We start from the raw sequence: 24,038 nt of genomic DNA on the forward strand, positions 1-24,038 counted from the left end.
CACGTATCAAAGGCCGCAACCCGCTCTTGATTAGCTTGATCCAATTTTTGTTCATAGTCAATGAAAATGATTAAAAATGCTTCCATGAACGAAACCTGAAGCAAACAAGAACTCCAGGCAAATTATAAATATAAATATATATATATATATATATATATATATATATATATATACATACGTACATACACACACACACATGCACAGTATATCCTTCAACACTAGAAAATAGACCTCCGGGCCACTTCATCATCCAAAGTCCCCAGTAGATAAACTATAAAGCCAACAAAATACTGCTGTTCATGGGCTACAAGGGACATCATATATACCAGTGGTCTCCAGACTGCAGCCCTGGGGCCGGGTGTGACCCTTTGCTAGGCTCTATTCGGCCCTTGGGGCACTGTTCCATCCACAACTGGCACTAATGATGGGGCACTATTCCTCCCACTGACACCAAGGATGGGGTGCTATTCCTTCCACTGATATCTACAATGGGGCACTATTACTTCCACTGAAACCAATGATGCTATTCCTCCCACTGGTATCAACAATGGGGTACTATTCCTCCCACTGGTATCAACAATGGGGTACTATTCCTCCAACTGGTATCAACAATGGGGTACTATTCCTCCAACTGGTATCAACAATGGGGTACTATTCCTCCTACTAACACCAAGGATGGGGTGCTATTCCTCCCACTGGTATCAACAGTGGGGTACTATTCCGCCTACTGACACCAAGGATGGGGTGCTATTCCTCCCACTGATATCAACAATGGGGCACTATTCCTCCCACTGACACCAAGGATGGGGTGCTATTCCTCCCACTGATATCAACACTTGGACACTATTCCTTCCACTAAAACCAATGATGGGACATTGTTTACTTCCACTGACGCTGGGGCATTTTCTACTCCCACTGGCTACAATCCGGGCCCACTAAAGCCTGAAGGACAGTAAACTGGTGCTTTGTTTAGACAGTTTGGAGACCCCTGATATATACCATAAAAGATAAGCAAATATATGTTATAGAACAGCAATACTACAAAAATATACATAACACACTAGCATTAGCATCCAGATTCAAAAGGAACCCATTTATAGTACAAAAATTTTAAATAGATTAGTATATTATCCTCATTATAATCCCATCCTCAGTTTTCTATGCATAAGTAATGAGAAACATAATGTAGCTCTTCCTATTTTTCCCAAGGCACCTATACTTGTCTTGAGACTTTATAGATTTGCAAACATGAGAACATAGAATCATGTAAAGGCCACCCTGGGACATACATAGACATATAGATATGTTCCCAGACTTTGGGGTTGCTTGATCCTTCTAATCAAACCACTTCAGCCATGGCAAAATAAAGCACCACTCAGTATTTTCAACAGTACTTCAATGATTCCTCTAAATAACAGAGGATAGAATAGTGAAATAAAAAAAAAAATAGTAGTGAAATATCGGAAAGTAGAGAAGTAGAATCAATATTGACATTCTCAAAAAAATCAATGCTTCCATATATCATGGTTCCAGAAAGACCTGAACATACGGAAATATCATCAAAGTGATGGTGTGTCACATGTGATCAATTCAAGCACTGTTAAAGGGCCCTAGAGATATTCGTGTGTTTTGATCCTTAAAGCGGTATTAAACCCAAAACCAAAGATGTAATATGTTGCAGTTTACCAATCATTAAATGTGATTGCTGCATTCATTTTCTTTTCTTAGGCTTTTTTCCCCTCTGTTTTCACCTGGTGATCTGGCCAGTAACACACCTCCTGTATTAGAGTGCCCCCACTCTGGAGAAATAAGTACAGGGGGGCACCTTTGGATAGCAGCATTGTCATTCTGGGGGGAGGGGAGTGTTAGATGTACTAGCGTATTTAAGTACACTAACACATTGAAGCCAAACTCCAGCTAACACTTTATAAGTAGTTACAGCAAACCTTTTTTTTTCCCTTTGGGATTTTTTTTTACATGAATAAATGAAAGCTGATTATTGTAAGCACCCCTGTTAGTGTTAAAGTTAGTAGTTGTTTGTCTCCTCATTGTAACTGATACATTGTGCTGGAGAGCTTGCTCTTTTGAAAAACAACAGACTTATTGGTCAGATTACCCGATGAAAAGTCTAAAAAAGAAAAAAATAATGCAGCCATCACATCTAAGAAATGGTAAGCTGCAATATAATAAATGTTTTCTTTTGGGTTTAATACTGCTTTAAAGTCACATTTCTACTGATATTTAATAGAAAGCTTCCAAAACTTGGATATTTGGAGGCGGCCAGGGTCACCATCCACATTCAGAGAAAGACAGGCTATCAGCATTTTCTAAAAGGGAAGAAATGGCAACATCCATATTTGCCATAGCCCAGTTTTCTATTAAAATACTTTTATTGGAATGAGGATTGTCCCCCTGACTTTTCTTTTTGAATAAAGTTGTATCTGGACCTCTAAGCAGTGGTGTAGTGCTACAATTTCCATTTTAGTTACATTACACTACAAGGCAAGCCAAGGAGACTGTGGAGGACCTCTATAGTGTAGAAGCTGCCTTCCGGGGAACCAAATCACTTACATCAACATCAGTGCTGTTCCTTTGCAAGGGTCTCCCCAAAAGTAACAGTTCAGTCTTACATGGACATTCTATAAAAAAAAGTAGGTTGTCAGAATAAGCGTTAGCATCCGTCGCTTCAAAATTGAAGCCTCTTGTCGAGTCAGGAGGCGTTTGAAGCCTTTAACGCCTCCCATTCAAGTCTACGGTAATGCTTCGCAAGCGCTCTGGAAGGTGTTTTCAGCGCAGTTTTTATGCGGTTGTAGTCCATTAAAATCAATTTATTTCTGTCACTTTCCATTGTGGAGCAGTTTTAACGTGCCCTAACTCTCATCAAACGCTACGAAACCGCGCATAGGGCATTTAGGGAGCGTTTTTAATGCTTGTAAAATGCCCCATTCTAAAGCTCATTGACACCTGTCTGACGCCCATACTAAAGCCATACAAACGCTATAGGAGCATTTGTTGAGAGTCAGAAATTTAGTCAAGTGTGAACAAGCCCTTAGATATTTACACCCACGCCATACTAGTGTTGAGTCAGTGAGCGGATTGTGTTTTTAGTAACCCCTTTTGCCCTTGTGGCTTATGCACTTATTCATGGAGCCTAGTTGTAGGGTTGCCACCTCAACCCTTCAAAACCGAACACATATTAATTACACAGGTTCTGTGGCTGGTTAAAGTGGTAATTAAACTCACTCGGTGCCTTATTTGAATTAAATTAGCCCCAGAACCTGTGTGATTAATATGTGTTTCGGGTTAAAAGGTGGCAACTTTATATAATTGTCTAAAGCTGGCCATGGACGGTTCGAATCTCAGCCGGTCCAGCAGGGACCAGCTGAGATATTAACCATGTATAGGCAGGGTGAACGTACCTAAGTTGATCAATCAACTTGGGTGCAACCAGGCTGTCGAATTTTATATGCGATTATTACCAACGGGTATGATAGCTGCTAGCAGTAAATACTGTGTTCTCTCGGCTGGGACGGCTCCCCCCACCCTCCTCACCAGGAGAACACCATGGCTCCAAGGTAGGGATTCTCCCACCAACACTGACTGAGTTGATAGGGGAATCTAGGGGAATCTAGCGGTTTTCTTTCTCACAACCTGTGGCTGCAAAAACCGAAATCACTTTTGACCAGCTTCAGTCAGCTCCTGGCTTCTTTTACATCTTGGGTTCTCAAACATTGAGACCTTCCAACTATGATTTCTACTTTGTTCCTATCCACCTGGGAGCTTTGCATGTTCCCTGTCTACCTTTATGTGTTCCAACAACTCTGCTGCATTCTCTATAATATAAAACAAATGACAAAATCTAACAGGGAGTGCGAGAGCCTCCTATAATGACCACTGCAGGTGTTCAGACCCAAGTACTTAAGCCCAGATATCCCACCAAAGAGCCCCTGAGAGATAGAAGAAACTTTCAAGTGTATTAGCTCTTCGTCAACTACCAAAATCTGAAATATCCGGTTTTGGGAGGACTGACCCTTTAAATGGAAATGTGATATCTTCCTTTGGCTACTCCATCCTGCACATCATCAAAGCTCATTGTTCTTCTTTACGGAACAAGCCCACCGTGCAAATTTCTTGGTTTGAATATTATTTTGCAGCGTGTCTTTCATGAAGTCATTCAAAGGTAATAGGGCTGTCCAAACACCATTTCCAATCCATGTTCAGGTTATAAAGAACAAGCAGATGGAATAAGGGTGGGACAAAGTTCCCTCTATTTACCTGCCAGGCTGCCTCACTCAGCAGGATGTTAAAAAATGCTCAGGCTGCTTCAGCAGATTCCCAGCCCACAGCAAAACAAACATGTTTGTTTTACATCAAAGAGGCCTGAGCAGTTTAGAACAAGCTATAGAATTTAAACACTGATAAAGGAATAATACTAAACACACAACAGATCCGCGGAAAAATGTATCTGAAGTTGGCGTTGGCGATAACTGCAAATAACGCTTCTCCTTTTTCTTCCCTGTACATGAAAAGCAAACACATTTTCCTGATAATACTCAAAACATAATTTCCTGTGTTTTATCTCCCTAGAGCAGAATGACAAAGGAAGGAAGAAAAACCCAGGTACAAAGATCCCGAACATCTTTCCATCCAAATAAATTAGCATACACGATATAACGGGGAGATAGGACAGGGAGGAACAGCAAATTATCTATTTACATAATTGTCACATAATTGCTTTGGCAGCTGGAAGACGGCAAAAAAAAGCCAGCAAAACATCCAAGTCTAAACCATAAGCCACGCCGGAGGACTTCGTCCTTATTACCGTATATACTCGAGTATAGGCCGACCCGAATATAAGCCAAGGCACCTAGTTTTACCACAAAAAACTGGGAAAAAGTATTGAACCGAGTATAAGCCTAGGGTGGGAAATGCAGCAGCTACTGGGTAAATATTGCCCATCTGCATCCTCACTGTGCCCATCTGCAGCAGCCTCACTGTGCCCATCTGCAGCAGCCTCACTGTACCCATCTGCAGCAGCCTCACTATGCCCATTTGCAGCCTTACTGTGCCAATCTGCAGCCATACCTTTGATAACTAAATCAGCGAGTGTCTCGAACATTTTCCAGCATTGTATCAGTGGAGGCGGGGCTTTGTTACAACGGACGGCCGCCGAGCAGACTGCATGACACAGCGGGAGACACCCGCTATTTTAATTATCAAAGGTATGGCTACAGATGGGCACAGTGAGGCTGCAGATGGGCACAATGAGGCTGCACCCCCACTCGAGACCCTCACTCGAATACAAGCCGAAAAGGGGGGGGGGGAGGTTTCAGCTTAAAAATGTGCCGAAAAACTTGGCTTATACTTGAGTATATACGGTAATTATAATTTGCACTTGGTCAGTTCTAACTAGTGCCATATATACATCATGATACTTGACATGCTTTCTTTTTATAGCTGGATATCAGGAATTACATTTTTTACCTACTTTTGTTGGGTCAGCTTGGCTGGTTGGCTGGTTGGCATTATTATACATATCCGATATCCGGAGGGCTACTAGGGATGCTGTAAATTACTGTAGTAGTCTGTGCTGCCTACAGTGTTAAAGGCCATACACACAAGCCGAATATTGGGTGGCATTGGCTGGTTCAATAGAAACAAGCTAACATTCAATCTGTGTGTGTGGCAGCCAGTCCGACAGAAGTCAGCCATTCAGCATGACCAAAAAAAGGTCTGTCGATCGGCACCCAATCAGCGCAGCTGGGGAGATCGCTGTACTAACATCTGTACTAACTCTTCAGTTTTTTTTCGTTCAGCCTGCTGGGTTGAAAAAAATAAATAAAAATTACTAGTGTGTAGCAGGCTATAGCTGCGATCTTTCGGGGGTTTGTATGAGCAGCTTCCCATCTGCACACTGAGCACAGAGGGTCATTTGCTTGGCACCTCTGCCATTCATAGAACGCCTTGTATTTTTTTTCCTTTTATTAAAAACAAGACTGTCTCTGATTGGATGAGGAGGGGATTGTGACACCACTGCCCCTCCTCTCCACCCTGTCCAATTAAAAATACTTTGTATCTATTGAAAAAAAAAGGGTTCTATGAATAGTGGTGATGCTGAGAAGTGACTAGAGTTGCCACCTCATCCCTTTAAACCCAAACACATATGAATTACACAGGTTGTGAGGCTAATTTAATGCAGATAAGGCACCAAGTGAGTTTAATTACCACCTTAATCAGCCACAGAACCTGTAAAATTAAAGTGTTACCAAACTCAGTAATATGAAAATAGTTTATCTGCCCCTCCCTCCCCCCTACAGTGCCCACAGCTTATAAATCTTATTTTTTACATTAAAATATTGCCACTATATACCTTTTTGGATGCTCTGTATAACACGGTCAGTGATAAACTGCACAGTTTCTCCAGTGCTGTGAGTTCAGGTCGGTGGAGATTTCCACTTCAGCCTGTATACACGCTCACATGTGTGATGCCAATATCATGTGACCTGGCTAGCGCTGAGAACAAGTAATTATTCTCTCCAGCATAAAAGACACAACTGAGTAGTTGCAGGTTGGCTACTCTGCCTGTGTTAGCTGGCTTTCCCCATATAGACCATGCAGGGAGGGGAGGATCTGTGCATACAGGATAAAACAGCCCTTTTACACAATGCAGAGGATTAACCCCTTACGTTCCGCAGTGATTATGACAAGCATGCTATGCTGCATATACAGACTGATTTTACTGTTGTGGGTTTAGCAACACTTTAATATGTGTTCGGTTTTAAAGGGATGAGGTGGCAACCCTAGAATTGGCCCACTGTGGTCAGTGTGCAGAGAGGAAGCACAGGACCTGCTAGATCATGACTCTCCCTGTATGTAGCGCAGAATACTACAGTGATTTACAGCTTCCCCAGCAGCCCTCTGGATGCCAGTTATGAAAACTTGTCCTGTTGTCAGAATATACAGATCATCTGTTTAAGCATCAATTTTCCAACAGGATAGTTGAACATAAGTCAGTCGCTAGATCACCTTCTGTTCAACCATAGTGCCAACACATTTTGGTCCATGTATGGGCAGCTTAGGTTTAAGGTTCCTGTGTCCTGCACTGTACCATTAAGATAGACTAGTTTCCTGACTGTCATGCTGATGTAATGACTTCAGTAATTCCTAAATCACTGACTCATTCAGACAGGTGCTGGCACTGTACTTCCTGCAAGATCTATTTGTTTTTTCATATGCACCTGCCCTGAGCTGCAAGCAGGCAGCCTATGGAAGTGGATACAGATGGAGCGGCTGCACAGATACAGCTACATGTCAGAATTTGGCAGACAAGCAGGCCCCGAACACTGTGCTTGGGGGGGCTCACCCGCACACCTGTCAAATGAGGTCTGACTCTCTTGATCTGCATGCTTGTTTCAGGAAACATCAAGGAACTCCAGCATGCAGCAGTCTTTTTGCTTGCCTGGTAATATCACTACTTCTTTGATGGGGCTGAGGGGCTGGCATTTCTCCTGGAGTGGTGCTCATGTAATGATAAGTACTGTAAGCCAGCCTGTGCAAAGATGGGGTGTGTAAATTACATGCTGGGCTCACAGGAAATAGGTAGAACAACATGATTGTCATTCTCCCTGCAGAAGACTGGCTGCGCTGAACAAAGGAGGAGAGCAGAAGCGGGATTGCACCGTGAACTCTAGTGGGGAGGAAAAGTACAATTTAATTTTTAAAGTACAGGTTTAATGTTTTTTGCTAGTTAGTGAGAATCCATGCTTTGGTATCCTGATTGGTGTCAGAAAGGAAAATGCAATTCTCAAGAATATTTTAAAAACATTACATTTTAAAATTATTAAAGGTGTATCACTTCACCCAAAAACAGTTTTGGACTACACTGTGCAGTAAGACAGCAGCATGATGTTTCTGCATAAGATCAATTCAACTGTAGATCTCAACCCCAAGGACCAAATAACCCAGGGGTGTGTAGGAGCTGCAGCCTCTGATACAATACAGCAGGGATATGCAATTAGCGGACCTCCAGCTGTTGCAAAACTACAAGTCCCATCATGCCTCTGCCTCTGGGTGTCATGCTTGTGGCTGTCAGAGTCTTGCTATGCCTCATGGGACTTGTAGTTCTGCAACAGCTGGAGGTCCGCTAATTGCAAATTCCTGCAATACGGGAAAAAAATGAATCAAGAAAACAGCGTGATTTCATTAGTGTTCAACTCCAAATAATAAAAACACAAATTAATCTAGCTATACCTTCAATTAAACATTATTAAATTTATTTTACAAACAAGCACCACTGGTATCTAAATCTGTTTTAAAGTTTGCTTCCCGTCATACGCTGTATGGTAGTACTGATGCCAAAAGAGATTGGGGAAAAATTCTCAGCCAAATAAGGCCAAAACTATTGCTTTGCACAGTACTGTCAGCACAACAGTAAGAATATGTTTACAGGAGAGAAGAGCATATAGATGGCCTTATCAGTGTGCTGCTGCTCAGTCATGTCCAATCTGGCATGGTGACTCTGGATCACAAAGCTGAATTAAAGCCTCTAATACCTTTTGCATATATGGTTTTCATATGTCAATTTATCTATTATCTTAGAGTTAAACAAGAGAAAAATAAGTGCAAGAGGAAAATAAGTGCAACTACCGTATATACTCGAGTATAAGTCGAGTTTTTCAGCACATTTTTTTGTGCTGAAAGTGCCTCCCTCGACGTATACTCGAGTCAAGCACTTTTCTGCAGCAAAAAATTTCATTTTCCAAACCGAATTTGGGGCCCCGTATCTCAGGGTCACTTGGTGCTAGGAACCCCAAATTTGGTGTGCAAACCCAGTGGAACTGGTACCACAACATATCCAAAGCTGGGGTTCCTAGCGCCAAGTGGCCCTGAGATAAGGGGCCCCAAATCCGGTTCGGAAAATGTCATTCTCTGCTGCGGAAAAGTGCTTGACATTTTCTGAACTGATTTTTGGGGCCCTGTATCTCGGGGCCACTTGGTGCTAGAAACCCCAGCTTTGGACATTTTATGGTGCTAGTTCCACTGGGTTTGCACACCACATTTGGGGTTCTTAGCACTAAGTGGCCCCAAGATACAGGGCCCCAAATTCGGTCAACTGTGTCCATCTGCAGCAATGTCTTTTCGGGACCCTTTGGGTTCAGAGACCCCAAATTTTGGCTGCAGCTAGGGGACATCTAGGAACCCTTAACTACCAAGTTTGAAGTTCAGGGGACCTATGGGCAGAGTGAGGCATGCAAATGGGCACAGTGATGCTGCAAATGGGCATTGTTGACCCTCTTTTCCACTTACAGTAGCTGTGCATTTCTCACCCTCGTCTTATACTCGGGTCAATACGTTTTTCCCATTTTTTTGTGGTAAATTAGGGTCTCAACTTAAGAACGACTTATACTCGAGTATATACGGTATTTAACGGGCAATTTTTAAAAAAAGCAGGAATATAAAGTTCTGTAAACTTGTTTCTTATATCTGCTATTATCCCAACTGAATCTCTGAAGTAAACATAAGTTCACAAGACTAGCGAACCTATTTCTGTAGCAAACCAAACTGTTGCCCAGCCAGATAGCATACTAGAAATGTCGTGTCAAGCTCTAGAACTATCTTCCAGACAATGCATTATTCAACCCAATTATAAATATAAGCATATAAGAGTGATTACCTTTTTCTTCATGTATTGTAAAGACTCCAACTCCAGAACCATCTCTTATTGAATATCGAATTTCTCCATCTCTTCCTGAATCTTCATCATGGGCCAACACGGTCATCACAGGTGTTCCTATAGGAACATCTTCTCTTACCACTGCTTTGCCAACAAAGTTTGAAAACAAAGGTGTATGTAGGTTTTCATTCACATCAATAATTTCAATACTGATGTAGCATGTGGATGACAAGGAACTGGGCTTCCCCCTGTCTTTTGCCCGGGCAGTCAGATTATAAATTTGCTTTTCTTCATAATTTAAATCTTGTACTATCCGCACGGCACCACTCAGTTTGTCTACTTCAAATTTCCCATCACCATTTTCTAGAAGACTATATCGAACTTGACCAGAAAGCCCCATGTCAAGGTCATAAGCTTCAATCCATGTAACTAGAGTTCCTATGGGAAGATCTTCTCGGATTTTAACATGATAGTTGGGTGGGATAAAGGTAGGAGGGTTGTCATTGACATCCTCCACTAATATTTTTAGAAACACGGTTGAAAACAATTGAGGCTCATGCTCTGCTTGGTCTCTGGCTTCTATTTTGAGCACATGAGTGTCCTTTTTCTCTCTGTCTAGTGGTTCAAGAGCCTTCACTATGCCAGTCACACTGTCGATAGTAAAGAGGTTTGTGTCTGTAAGAATAGAATATCTTACATCACTATTGGCTCCCAGGTCTTTGTCTATAGTATCTATTTTTATAATGGCTTGGTTCCCTTCCTCATTCTCCTTCACTTCAACAGAGTAGCTATCTTGAAGAAACTCTGGAGGGTTGTCGTTAGCATCAAGAATTCCAATGTCCAAAAGTTGCCAAGCTGATTTTTGTGGTATCCCAAGGTCAAAAACTGTGATATTCAATGTGTACTGATCCTTCTGTTCTCTATCAAGTGGTGAAAGGATTTGTAACCAACCATTTTCCATATCTATAGTGAAGCAGCTATCGTTGTTACCTCCTGAAATAGCGTATACCCGCTTGCCATTAAAACCAGAGTCAAGGTCATTAGCTTCCATATGGATTACACCTGATCCCACAGCCACATTCTCTTTGATTACAATCCTGCTGGGAAGTGCGTTTATAAACTGAGGTGCATGCGAATTTGTCAAGTGGCTGTCAAAATAAGTTTCCTCTAGTGATCCACGATTAAATAACTTATTGGCTTGAAGAAGTTTCTCAGCAAGTAATTTGGCAACTCCAGTTTCCTCACACTGTAAGTGAACAGCTTTTCGGCTGGAAGTCACAGTAATATTAATATAGATTGGTTTGGCTATGTTTTCTCCATCCATAGCAGTTATTTTCAAACTGTGAAAGGAAACTTTTGCTCCAGGGCCTTCGGAAAGAGACTGTTTCAAAGAAAGGACCCCCGAATTAGGATTTAGTGTAAATAAATCAAAATCATTCCCAGATTCTATTTTGTATTTAACCAGCTGGAGTTCATCGGCATCAATAGCAGAAATAGTAGTTATGTGATCCCCAATTCCAAGATCCTTGGGTACAGAACCTTCACAATTTATCTTCTCAAACATTGGTGTATTGTCATTTAAATTATTTAAAGTCACTGTGACAGGAGTTTCAACCTCTCTGCGATAAGGCAATCCCCAGTCAGATGCCCTTATTTTTAAATTATAAACTCTTGGCATCAGCTCATAATCCAATTCTTCTGCGGTACTAACCACACCAGAGAAGGCATCAATGACAAATGGCACCGGATTAAGATTAGAAATGCTGTAGGTGACATAACCATTTTCCCCCTCATCTGGGTCAATGGCATTGATAGTAAGCACAGGAGTACCCACTGGGACATTTTCATCCACAACAGCTTTAAAGGAAGTTTGGGTGAATTCAGGTGGATTGCTGTTTGTGCTAAGGACTTTTATCATAACTTTTGTGTAAGCTTTTCTGTCACTGGTCATAACATCCAGTTCAATGTGTGAGGAATGTTTTGCCTTTACAGGCAGCAAAGTTGTTATGAGGCCAGTGATTGGGTTTAAATTGAATTTGCTTCTATCTGAAGCATATTTAAAAATATACTGTAAATGTGGATGACTTGGAGCAGCTTTAACCATAACTATAGGTGTATTGGGGGGTGCAAACTCACTCACTTCCGCTTTGTAAACATCTTTTTCAAACTTTACCGGTCCATATTTAAATCTTGAAGATGTCACATGGATTATTTTTGGAGGTGAAAACTGTGGTGGAGAGCCCTTGTCCTTAGCTTGTAGTGTCAAGTTGAAGCCATAAGGATGTGTTTCCCAATCAATCTCCCTAACAGCTACAATCCTATATTCTTTACTTCCAGGAGAGGATCTGTTGGTCCTAAAATACATTAAGGGATCACCAGCAATAATGCTTAGGGAGGCAATTTCACCATTGGGCCCTTGGTCATGGTCATCAACAGATAAAATTGCATATGTCGTATCTTTATCGTGCTCAGAAGGAGTCAGTGTAACAGCAGAGATAACAGGGGTATGTTCATTTGCTTGTTCCACATGAATGTTCAGCCTAGCCATACTACTAATGCCACCATTCCCATATAACTTCATTCCTCTGTCAACTGCAAGGATTTCCATATTGTACTGCTTAGTATCAGAGTAGTCAAGTCTTCCAGTTAATATAATAGCACCACTAGTAGGATGTATAGCAAACATGTCAGTCCTTTCTTTAAAGCTGTAGTAGAAATCTCCGTTGGTACCAATATCGGCATCTGTTGCACTGACTTTTGCAATGCTGGTCCTTATTGCTGTGTTCTCAAGCAGAGAAACGCTGTACAAGGTAGGTGAAAATAATGGTCTCAGGTCATTTGTGTCCAGCACTTGAACTCTGACTTTTGTGCGTGCTTCAGCATTGGAATTCTTCTCTACAGCTTTGACAGAAAGGAGGTAGTGGTCTCTGACCTCCCTGTTGAGTATCGCTGTGTTACCTCCCTTGGTTCGTATCCTCAGAAAGCAAAAGTCCCCCAAAATGTGCTCTTCAGCTTTAAAAAGGTTTTCATTGTCCCCAGAGACTATTTTATACTTTATGTCCCAGGTAGGGTTTTTAAAATAAATACCCATTTTTGTTGAGTGGCCCACATAAGTCTTTGCAGCAGAATTCTCGTAGATAGTGGCATTGTACTGGTGCTGTGTAAACTGAAATGATGCAGGAAAATGCAGTACATGGCTTGCGTCACAGTCCCCAAAATGTTGCAGTAACATCAATAAGAGCAGGGTGGTCAAGTATTTCCCCATGATGGATGATGTACACATTGTCACCTGCAATTAAAAAAAAACAAAAAACAACATTTTAAATTAAAATACACAAGCACTTAAATAAAAATAATATGATAATAATTATAAAAACAAATAAAAAATATAAGCTAATCGAGAACTGTTTATACTCCCACAAAAATGATTTTTCCAAATGTAGCTCTGTTTATCAAGAGCTTTCCCAATAATTTTAGATGCTTATCATTGCCATTCCGTGAAGCAATTACAATACTGTAGGAGACCCTTGAATTTGTTACAGTCAAAAATATTATATAGGTGGAGTATATGTATAAGCTTTAGGGTATAAACACAGTTGGTGGTGATTTTGTGGTTATACACTGCTGACTTCATAACAAAAAGTAACACCATTTTTAAATGCACTGCTTCTTTAAAATTTAAAAAGATCACTTCAGGCTGGCCCCTTTTGCAGTTAAAGCTACAGTATGTAAAACATTAAAAATAAGTGTCTATACTGTTTACAATTTAGTATTACACTGTTTCATCCTGCTTTGCGCATGCTCAGTTGCGTTCTATTTTTTGGCACTGTGCCGAATTTGTAGAGGGCGATCTAAGATTGAAGCCTTTCACTGCCAGAGCCGTTTTTTGCATTTATTTTTTTGCACACATGTTTAACCACTTCCCCGCCCGGCCTATAGCAGAATGACAGCTGAGCGGTGGTTCTGTTATTCTTTATTATGACGTTCAGCGGGATAACATGCCGGTGCGCAGCGTGGCGATCGGAGGTGCTGTGTGTCAGTCTGACACACTGCATCTCCGATCGTGGTATGGAGCCTCTGACGGAGGCTCCTTACCATGTGATCAGCTGTGATCAATCACAGCTGATCATCACGTGAACCAGCAACCAAGTGTCGGTAAACGGCATTCCTCAGTTCGCGATGACAGGGAGAGCTGATCGGCCATCGAGAGCTGAAAATTGTCCTGGGCAGGAAGTGGCGAAAGAGCCCGGTATTGAAGTGGTTAAAAAACACTTTTAGGCCTGAAGATTACATAAAACCACCTAACAATATATATTTTCTGAAAGCAGACACCCTAAAAAATAAAATAGTGGTAGTTGCAAATTTTTATGTCACTTGATCTTACAGAAAAGATTTAGGAAACCCAAAATTTCAATAAAAAACACAATTTTAAGGCAAACGCAATAAACTACTCACATTTTTTTTTTTAAATATAAAAGATGCACTACATAACTAGATACCCAGCATGTGAAGCCTTAAATTTGTGTGTGCCCGTGAAATGGTGACAAACTTCAGTGCCCAACATTTTCTATACGCTTCAGTCGTGATGAAACGGCTGTAGGGTCACAACATTGAGCGCACCGCGCATGCGCGATTTCAATTTAAACGGCGGTAGTGTCGTTTTTTTATCCTTTCTATTTTAATTGATGTTTTACTTTATTTTGCTAAATAAACAAGCTAAAAAGTTATTTGCACCAGCGGAGCATCTCCCTCTGTTTCTTTTTTTTTTTGGCACCATAACACCAATTTTTTGTACTGGATCCGTGGATGCTACTATGCTTGTCCTATGAGAGCATATCCCAGGATAGGATTGTGGAAGACATCCATAGCTTTTGTCGGCTGGTTGGCTGCCCGGGAAGGAGTCCTGATGCATTGGCCCAGCGGTGTCCTTTGTAGTATCCCTGTGGTGGTCCACTTACATCTGCTAAGCTTGTTTTGACCCCCCTGAATAAGGGCGGTCGCAGGCTTTCTGGTAAGCCTTCAATTTATCTATCCGATGGTGGGCAAACACTGAATAGTGAAGATTCATCCCTGAAATCTGCATAGAATATTTTACACCAAATACACTGCTTTGGACTTTTATGCTTTTATATGTCTTTATATTTTTTTCACTTATTTATAGTCTGTGTGTTCATGTATTGTGAAGCACTCTATATAGCTATCACGTATGATTGTGATTTTGTCACTATTTTGATATATTGACTAAGAGAGTTTTTCACTATTTACAATAATTGGTTTATTAATTTCACCATTCACATATATTAATTAGTCAAGCGCTGCACTTCCTATATTGCATTTGTTTTTGTGCCCTCATATCGGGGTTATAGTGCACAGCAGCAGGACCTTTTTTCATTCACATTTATTCATAGTTTTTATGCACCTAGCGCAATTCTTTTTTTAGTTTTTATACGCTTCAAAAGCCCCCTATGGGTCACCAGTTTAATGCTGCAGAGGAGGTCTTGTGCTAGAATTATTGCTTTTACTCTGGTGTGCGCGGCAATATGTAACATTGCAATCAATGTTTTCATGCGTAGGTGCCCCGATGTGTGTGTTTACATTTGCAAGACTGTAAATGTGGGGATGGGGGGCCTCCAAAAAAAAAAAAAAATGTATTGCCTCCCAGCTATGCTAGCCGGGGACACTAAGAGGCAAACCCGGAAATGACGTCATACACGTTCACAACAAGAAGGGGAGAAGAGCAGATGTGTGTCCACTCTTCTCCCTCCCCTCTACATGCCGGCACCCGCCATGTTGGTCCCAGGCCCACACATGGGCAAGTGAAGCCCGGAATACATGATGGGGGCACCGGTATCTAGGGCGTGTGGAAGCAATTGGGCAGCAGCGCTGCCGCCTGAATGCTTTCACCTGACTGCAGGAGTCTGCCTGTCAGTTGTACACACAATCCCGATGGCCACCGGATTGTGTGTGTGAAAGCCCACCGCTGTCATGTCAAGTCCATACGATGCATTGACCTGTCAGCAAAAGGGTTACCGCTGCTCAGGAGCTCTGGGCTTCAGCAAAATGGCAGCCTCTAGGAAGAAGAAACAGGAAAAATGCTGGCGGTAATTTACAGTACACACTAATTTTAGTAGCATAATTATTAATGTATAACGTATGCACCTTGATAAAGAAGATTATTTTTTATCAAGTGGTTATGGGTAAAGTTCTGCTTTAATTAATAATGCTGCCTTCAACCAAGATTAGTGAGATTAGGAAAAATGATGTTTTAGGAGTATTTCTGCTTTTCTATGTATAAATGAGCCAAATAAATGTCCAGGGAAGATTTACAACAAAATATATAAGTAGTTTATCAAAAATTAATTTCAGCAGTGGAAGGTGATTAGAACTGAACCCCAGGCACTCCAGTGGGGGGCACAGCAGAAACCAGCTAATATCATTAGTACAATCAATGGGGTACACCACTGGGTGTCATACAGCAAATCAACCAACGTCATTAAGGCAACACAATGCCACCTTCTAATTGGCAATAATTAAATTACTGTAGAATCTAGCTGTGTGACATTAATTTAATTAACTGTTTATTTGCAACACTCTATACAAGCTGGGATTAGACACCTATGTAGAAAACCATGCAGGTTGGTGCACAGACCCTCTCACTGTAAATATACAATACATATCTCATAAAATAAAAGTACACAAAACACCGCTGATAGGAAGAGTAAAACATCAGGTATCTGAAGATCTAGAACTTACACTTAAGCCCCATACACACTATCAGATTTTCTGCTGATTTTTGTCTTCAGATTTACCAAAACCATGTACTGTAGTGTAAGGGCCTGCCTGATTGCATACAAATTGAAACTCCTAAGGTTTCACCTCATATTATATGGTTTTGGTAAATTTGAAGGAAAAAATCAGCAGAAAATCTGATAGTGTGTATGGGGCTTAACACTTTCTGAACCCTTATGCAAAGCAATAAATTACTGGCAATGAGCATATTCACGTAGTCCTCTAAAAATGATGATAAACCAGAGATCTCTTATTTACACTGTAAGTTCTAGTTATGAACATTATAAAATGTCTTTTCTGCAAGGAGGACATTAGGCAGTGTAGGTGGATTTCATTATCAGCATTTTAAAAATATTCAGTCATATAAAAATGGTAAAGATGTCCAATCTCAACATTCTACTAAACAGCATGGTCACTGTCGTGTGGGAGTCAGGAGGAATATGACTAAGCTCTGACTTGTTAGTATTTACATAGGTAGTTCGTGGGTGGTCTAAGGGGCTGGCAAGAAAACAGGGAGGTATATTGGCTTTTGATGCCTTTTCTTCAAGAAATGTGATGTGCTATACTGATTTTTTTTCTCAATTTAGGTTTACTTTAATAACAGTGTAAAAGGTAACAGTGGTTTAAAAATGCTTTCATTATATGGATTTTTGTTTCATTTATGGTTATTCAAAACTTTTTAAAACAAGAAATAAAATAAGCTGGAAAGCTTTCTTTGGTATTTTAAGGTCTTCATGTGGTTTTGTTTTTTCCAGACTTCTACATGTTATTTTTTTATTCAAATGAGAAATGTAGCGACCGTTCAACAGCTAGCAGGCACTAAAGTGAACCGGCCAAAATTTGAGTTGTGGGTGGCCCGTTCAGTATGGAAAACTTAAAATTATATTAAAGGCTTTTTTATAATTAAAATAAAAAAAGATATTATACTTATCTGCTTTGTGTAGCAATATTGTACAGAGCGGTCTCTTACCTCCTCTTCTGGAAGTCCCCTGTTGTGCTGTCCACTCCTCCTTCTTCCAAGTGTCCCCCCAAAGCTGGGCATTCTCCTGACCGGGCTGTGTGCATCCATAGACACACACATCACCAGCAAGCCACACTCCAGCTCCCTCCTCACAGGGTTTGACTGACTGCTCTCAGTGTCTCCTGGCTGTACTTCTCCTGTGGATCACAGGAGTGTAGTTCGTTCTGCACTCCTGTAACCTGTTTTCATCAGACAGCGCCCGCTGTCGGCTGATGTCCCAGAGACAGTCCAAGCTTGAGAAAGATCTCCACCATATGGTAGGGATCCGCCTACATGCCTGGACCGGCACCCGGCTCAGCCTCTCAGCAATCCGCTGAAAGCCTTAGCTGGCCGCTCCCGCCCCTTGCCAACACCCAACGCTCCAGTGAGCGCAGGGGGGCAGAGCAGAGAGCCTGTGACTGGCAGCCACCAGCTCTCTGCTCACGGAGCTGTGACAATCGAAAGATCGGCGGTGTTTGATCGCTCGGTTCTCAGTGTTAGGGCCGGCGGGGAACAGATGCAGCATTGGGCTGATGCTGCATCCACGTAGGTAAGTATGATTAAAAAAAAAATCCCAAACTTCTCAACTTCTCTTTAAAAAGAAAAGTATGGGTTCTTAAAAAAATAAATAAAATAATGATTTTATATATATATATATATATATATATATATATATATATATATATATATATATATATATATATATATATACATACATACACACACACACACACACACACACTCACCTAGGTGGCTACAGCATGCATCTGTGATCCGCTGCTTCTAAGACTGAGAACTGAGCAATTAGAGAATGATGATCTCTCGGTTCTCAGACTTCAGTGAGCAGAGAGCTGGTGACTGACAGTCGCCACTCTCTGCTCTGTCCCTCCAGCACTCACTGGAGCTCCAGGCTGTGCAGGAGGCAGAAGCAGCTGGCTCAGTCTTCCAGCAGCTTGCTGAGAGGCTGAGCCAGCTGCCAGTCTAGGTAATCGGGTGGATCCCGACTGTAAAGTTGGATCTTTCCAAAGCCTGGAGTGACGTCAGCCAACAGGGGGCTTTAGTCCCCTGTCAGCTGAAAACGGGTCACAGGAGTGCAGAACAAACAGCACTCCTGTGATCCTCAGGAGAAGAAGTGCCAAAATAGCTTTGGCCAGACTTCTCCTTCAACATAAAAAAAACCTCTTTGAGTTTAGAACCATTTTAAACCTTTCAGTAACTGCAACAATATGGTTTTCGATGTAACCCTATAATTTTTTTTTTTTTTTTTGCTTCCTTTTTATATTCTCACCTATCCTTGTGCCAGGTTCCCTGGCACCGAAGGCAGGACATCCTGGCACCATAATCTACTGCCCAATGTTGCTTGCCAGCATTGATTGATTAGGCACAGTGGCTACCTAAATCCCTAAATCTAGGAGCTTGCTTTAGGTAATTAGAAAGGTTAAAACAGGACATTTAGTTTTAAAGTCAATATTTCTTTCCTCTACACTTGATGACAGCAGCAGACTTTTATCAGTTCTAAATTTGCCAGTTTAGAAGCAAATGATTTCTAAGATGAATGCTAAGATTTCTAACTGCATGCAGAGCTGTCATAATGAGGAACAAATTTCTTCCCTGTCTTCACATTTAATTTAACAGATATTAGGTTAGAACTGTACGACAATTCCTCAGGATTTCAAGCACCGCGGCACCTGTGGGCAATGTTTTATTTCATGCTGGAATCCGGCAAATTCTTTACGTGACTGCGGCGAGGCCAGTTTGGGGGTATTACGGTTAAGATGTTTATGCCATCTGTCTAAATGCAAATGCAAAGTTGTATACAAGAATAGAGTGAAACAGGGAAGGCCAGTAAAAGTTTACTACGGGAACAAATCAGAGCTTCTTGTAAAAGACAAATGCTGCAATTGTTTAAGCGAAGAAAGCAAAAAGTGAATAGGACCTCGAGGGAAATGATTCACATTGTACATACACCTACCAATTTTAGTATCAATTGTAGCTTTAAATCAGCCGACGTACTTGTCACTTTTAACAATGGTTAACGGCTTATTGACCAATTCGCTGTGTATGCTTTGTGCTTTCTGCCAGTACTCAAGGGAATATTAGAAAATCTATGAGACTTTCTCTTGTGAAAGGAAGAGAGAGAGCTGTGCATCTTCATTTAACTAAAGGTCAATGTCACAAACTAGTTTTAGGCTTGGGAGAAAGTCAGTAATAAGAAGAAAAATGTACTGTTCCTTCAATCCGCAGAGACGAACTAACCCCTTACCATCCCTGCTCCTCATTTCATTTAGTCCATAGATTACACAACAGTGAGGACAAAGCATACTGGTATATGTGTGCAATTATTGAGGTCTATTTATATTTCCAGGATTTATTCATTGTCTTCTTGTCAGCGCTTATCACTATTCAATGAGGAATTTATTATTTACGTCAACTGATGTTTTAAGTACAGTTAAGAGAGGTCAATTCATTCTAAACTCAATCACTATAATCTCATATGAGCTTTAACATATTAATGAATCAATCTTTTTTGAATCAGCAGTTTTCATTAAAAGAATACCTGGTGACTCTGCCATAAAAGTCCTTGTTCAGGCACTTTCTGTTATGGGGGTGACAACTGCTTTCTAAAAGTGGTTGTAAAGTCAGAAGCTTATTTATCTTAATGCAATCTATGTAAAGCCTTGTGTGTGCAGCCCCCCTAATACCTGCCTGAGTCCCATCTCGATCCAGCGATGTTGCACGAGAGACTCGGCTGCCTGGGACTCTCCCTCCTGATTGGCTGAGACAGAAGCCAAGCGCCATTGGCTCCCACCGCTGTAAAAGTCAGTGAGCCAATGAGGGAAGAGAGGGGGTGGGGCTGAGCCGCAGCTCCGTGTCTGAATGGACACACAGAGCAGCGGCTCGGATCAGGTGCCCCTATAATAAGCTGCTTGCTGTGGGAGCACTCAACAGGAGGGAGGAGCCAGGAGTGCCAGCGAGAGACCCGAGAAGGAGGAGGATCTGGGCTGCTGTGTGAAAAAACATTACACAGAGCAGGTAAGTATAACATGTTTGTTATTTAAAAAAAACACAAGTCTTTAGTATAACTTTAAGGTAAAAAACCTTTTAGGTGCATCTCTACCCAGCCCCATAAATACTTACCTAAGCCCGATCTTGGTCCAGTGCTTCTCTCACTTTTCCTCCTCAATGGAGTCAGGGAGAGCAGCAGGAGGCATTGGCTCCTGCTGCTGTCAGACAGATCCAGTGACGAAGGAGCGGGGTGTAGGGGAGAGACGAATTGTGTGTGTCAGTAGATGCACACAGTGCAGCTCAAAAGAGAGCCTACATGAGTAGCACCCTTAGCAGGCGGCTTATTAGGGGGGTACTCAAAAGTAGGAAGGGGCCAGGAGCACTGGTGGGGAATGGGCAGATGAATGATTGCATCCTCTTCCCATTTAGAAAACATACATTTTGTGAAAACAGGGAAAGGGGAGCACAAAAAGGGGTGGGCGCCCATTGGGATCTTTAATGTATTTCAGTGCCAGACCCAAAACTATTTATTCTTGCAGCCCTGTGAAGAGGACCAGGCATCACTGGAGAGAAGATTTCTACAGGAACCATCCAGCCTGCAGGACGTGGGACATATTTCATTACTGGTGAATTACGTGACTGCAGCTGTACTAAAATTCAGCTTTAACAATACAATATAATAAAATAAACTGTGCACCTTTTTTCAGTTCTATGCCATTCTAGAGTAAATCATATATCTAGACACCCAATGGCGCTGGAAGAAAAAAACAAAAAACACATTTTCTTTTTCTAGCCTTAGATCTAATGTTGGAAACATAATGGTTTATAGAAAAAATATCCAGTACAATCAGCTGCTGCTGTAAGATTGTGTTTATCCAGTGCAGAAAATGATCTGAGCTTTCTGCTATTGCTAGGCTAAGGCAGGCCATACACAGTTTGAATCTCGGTCGGTTCAGCAGGTGTATGGGCAGGCTGAATGTAACAAGTTAATCAACGATCAACTTGGGTACAACCTGCATGCCGGGTTTTAACTGTGATTATCGCCAGCAGCTACTAAAGCTGCTAGCAATAATCATTGTCCTCTCCCAGCGGGGGGGTTTGAAGGAAAGAAATTTGCTCCCTGTATGGCTGACCTAAGTCTACCAATTGTCCTTCATATAATTTTTGATAACATCAGTGTCATATGGCCCCACTGCTATCAAAAGCAAAGCCCAGTATATGCCTTATATAAAACCAACTCATTCAGTAGAATCCCAGTGATTTGGCTGGCCACAGATTGCCTCCCTGTCATTCTGGAAATATAAAAGTTGGCTGTAATGGTGCACATGGTGGGTTGCATATGGTACAATGAAAGATTAAAATAATGGCTCATTTGGAGGAAACCTCTATTTCTTCAACTGATAAAGGTGATTCTTGTCATATTTCCCCCCAGTTAACTATTAAAGTACACTCAACTTCAATTTCTACCCAGATATAAATATTACATCTGTAGCAGTATATTTATTACATGTACAGACTGCAATATCTCAGGCTCGTTCACTTTTCTAGAAGGCTAATGTCAGTCTTAGAGATGCTTACGATACATACAAATTCACCAGATGGTAGCTGGGTTTGGCATACTGCCTTTATTAGGATACATTCACATATTTATATACTCTGTATTCATACCATCTATATATAGATTTAAACATGACAGTAGCTATCAACTCTGGTTTAATAAATTATACAGGATTTATTTGATAGAACGGAAGTGGCGTTAGATGACATTATTCATACCAGCCTTCCTAACCGAACTATTCATATGGCTCATTGTCCTAAGGATTTCTTACGCAAAGTGGTTGTAAACCTCTGAAATGAAAAATGAACAAAGTATATCCTCATACAGTGTGCACTTGTCTCCAATCACAGCACTTAGTGTGGATCCCGTCTGCTCTCGCTTTCCTCTGCGTGAGGCTCTTCTGACAGTTTTCCCAGACACAAGACCATTCTTGAAGATGGCTCTGCATTCTCTAGCAGACAGCAGGTGATTAAAGCAGTTCCACCCAAGAATGGAACTTCCGCTTTAAGGGAAGGTGACCCCGACATGTCATTTTTTTTGGGGGGGGACCCAGATGACTGCCCGGCCAGTCACGGCGCGGCTTGCGTATGCGCTGTGCGTGCCCAGCTGTGAAGCCACGGCCAGGCGCCCACAGTGACAATGCCAGCGCTGCAGAGAGGAGGGGGAGACGAGCGGGGCTTCGTTCCCCTGCATTGCTGGACCCTGGGACAGGTAAGTGTCCGATTATTAAAAGTCAGCTGCTGACTGTAGCTGCTGACTTTTAATTTTTTTTTTTTTTTTTTGTCGGAACTCCGATTTAAGAGCCTCAGATGTGCATGTTTCCCAGTGAAGCTGTGTACAGGGAGATGTGTCCGTTCCCTCCACTCACGTCTAAGATTACACTCAGCTCTCTGCTTTGTTCTGTGGTGATCCCCTGCCTCCTAGAAGTTCACAAATACTCTTTGAACTGTGTACTTTAGAAAGGAGGAGAGAAGCTTGCATATAGACAGGCACAGCTTATGTAGAACAATGTAATTCATCGCTGTGTATCACTTTAAAGCTGAACTTCAGCCCTACCTTCAGTCTTGCACAGTTGTAAAGGCTCCTCTTCTGTACCAAAATTGCTTACTCAGATTTCACTGCACTCTATGAGCTGCACACAATATGCACTAGAAGTTGCAGCAGGTATAATAGGGTACGTCTTATTTCCTGGCTGAAGGATGTCCAGCATGATCTAGCTCAGTGGTCTCCAAACTGCGGCCTGTCCCTCTGCTTGCCTTTACCTGGCCCTTGGGACACTATGTCCCCAAATGACACCAATGATGAGGCACAATTCCCTCTACTGACACCATCAATGGGGCACTATTCCCTCTGCTTGCCTTTACCTGGCCCTTGGGACACTATGTCCCCAACTGACACCAATGACGGGGCACTATTCCCTCTACTGACACCATCAAATGGGGCACTATTCCTCCTATTAAAACCCAATGATCAAGCAGTAATGTCAAGGCATTTACTACTCCCCACCAGCCACAGTCCGGCCCCCCTACAGCCTTAAGGACAGTAAACTGGCCCTTTACTTAGAAAGTTTGGAGACCCCTGATCTAGCTCATCCTTCCCTAGCCTTTCTACCCCTGATCTGCCCCTTTCCTTTTTTTTGCAATATAGGTAATATTATATATAATATTATATAATCATGGAGGCTCAGCATCACATGCAAATGTAGTCTGCCTAGGAACTCCCACTCCTCCAGACTGAAATCCACCCATTATTATTATACAGGATTTATATAGTGACAACAGTTTGCGCAGCGCTTTACAACATGAGGGCAGGCAGTACACTTACAATACAAATCAATACAGGAGGGATCAGAGGGCCCTGCTCGCTAGAGCTTACAATCTACCATCAAGGAATTTGATAATTGCAAAACTCCCTCTAAGGCTAGGTTCACATGTATGCTATGCCCTTGCAAATGCGTCCACAAGGAAACTGGAACAGTGTAAACCTAGCATAAGGACAGCAGGGCTAAGGGC

At 41.8% G+C, this 24,038-nt stretch overlaps 1 protein-coding gene across 7 annotated transcripts in view; it reads right to left on the bottom strand.

The window, feature by feature from the left end:
* Positions 1–24,038, bottom strand: part of FAT1 (FAT atypical cadherin 1) — a 382,476-nt gene that overhangs the window by 228,969 nt on the left and 129,469 nt on the right. For all 7 annotated transcript variants that reach the window (XR_012236892.1, XM_073607779.1, XM_073607796.1 and 4 more), the window contains exon 2: positions 9,674–12,962. Coding sequence is in view for 6 of the 7 variants with exons in the window: in XM_073607796.1 (XP_073463897.1) it covers positions 9,674–12,962 (3,289 nt within the window). In the remaining variant the exon portion in view is untranslated. The remainder of the gene's footprint in view (positions 1–9,673; positions 12,963–24,038) is intronic.

Source organism: Aquarana catesbeiana, linkage group LG01, assembly GCF_042186555.1.
Source record: "Aquarana catesbeiana isolate 2022-GZ linkage group LG01, ASM4218655v1, whole genome shotgun sequence".
In the NCBI taxonomy this organism is placed as follows: Eukaryota; Metazoa; Chordata; class Amphibia; order Anura; family Ranidae; genus Aquarana; species Aquarana catesbeiana.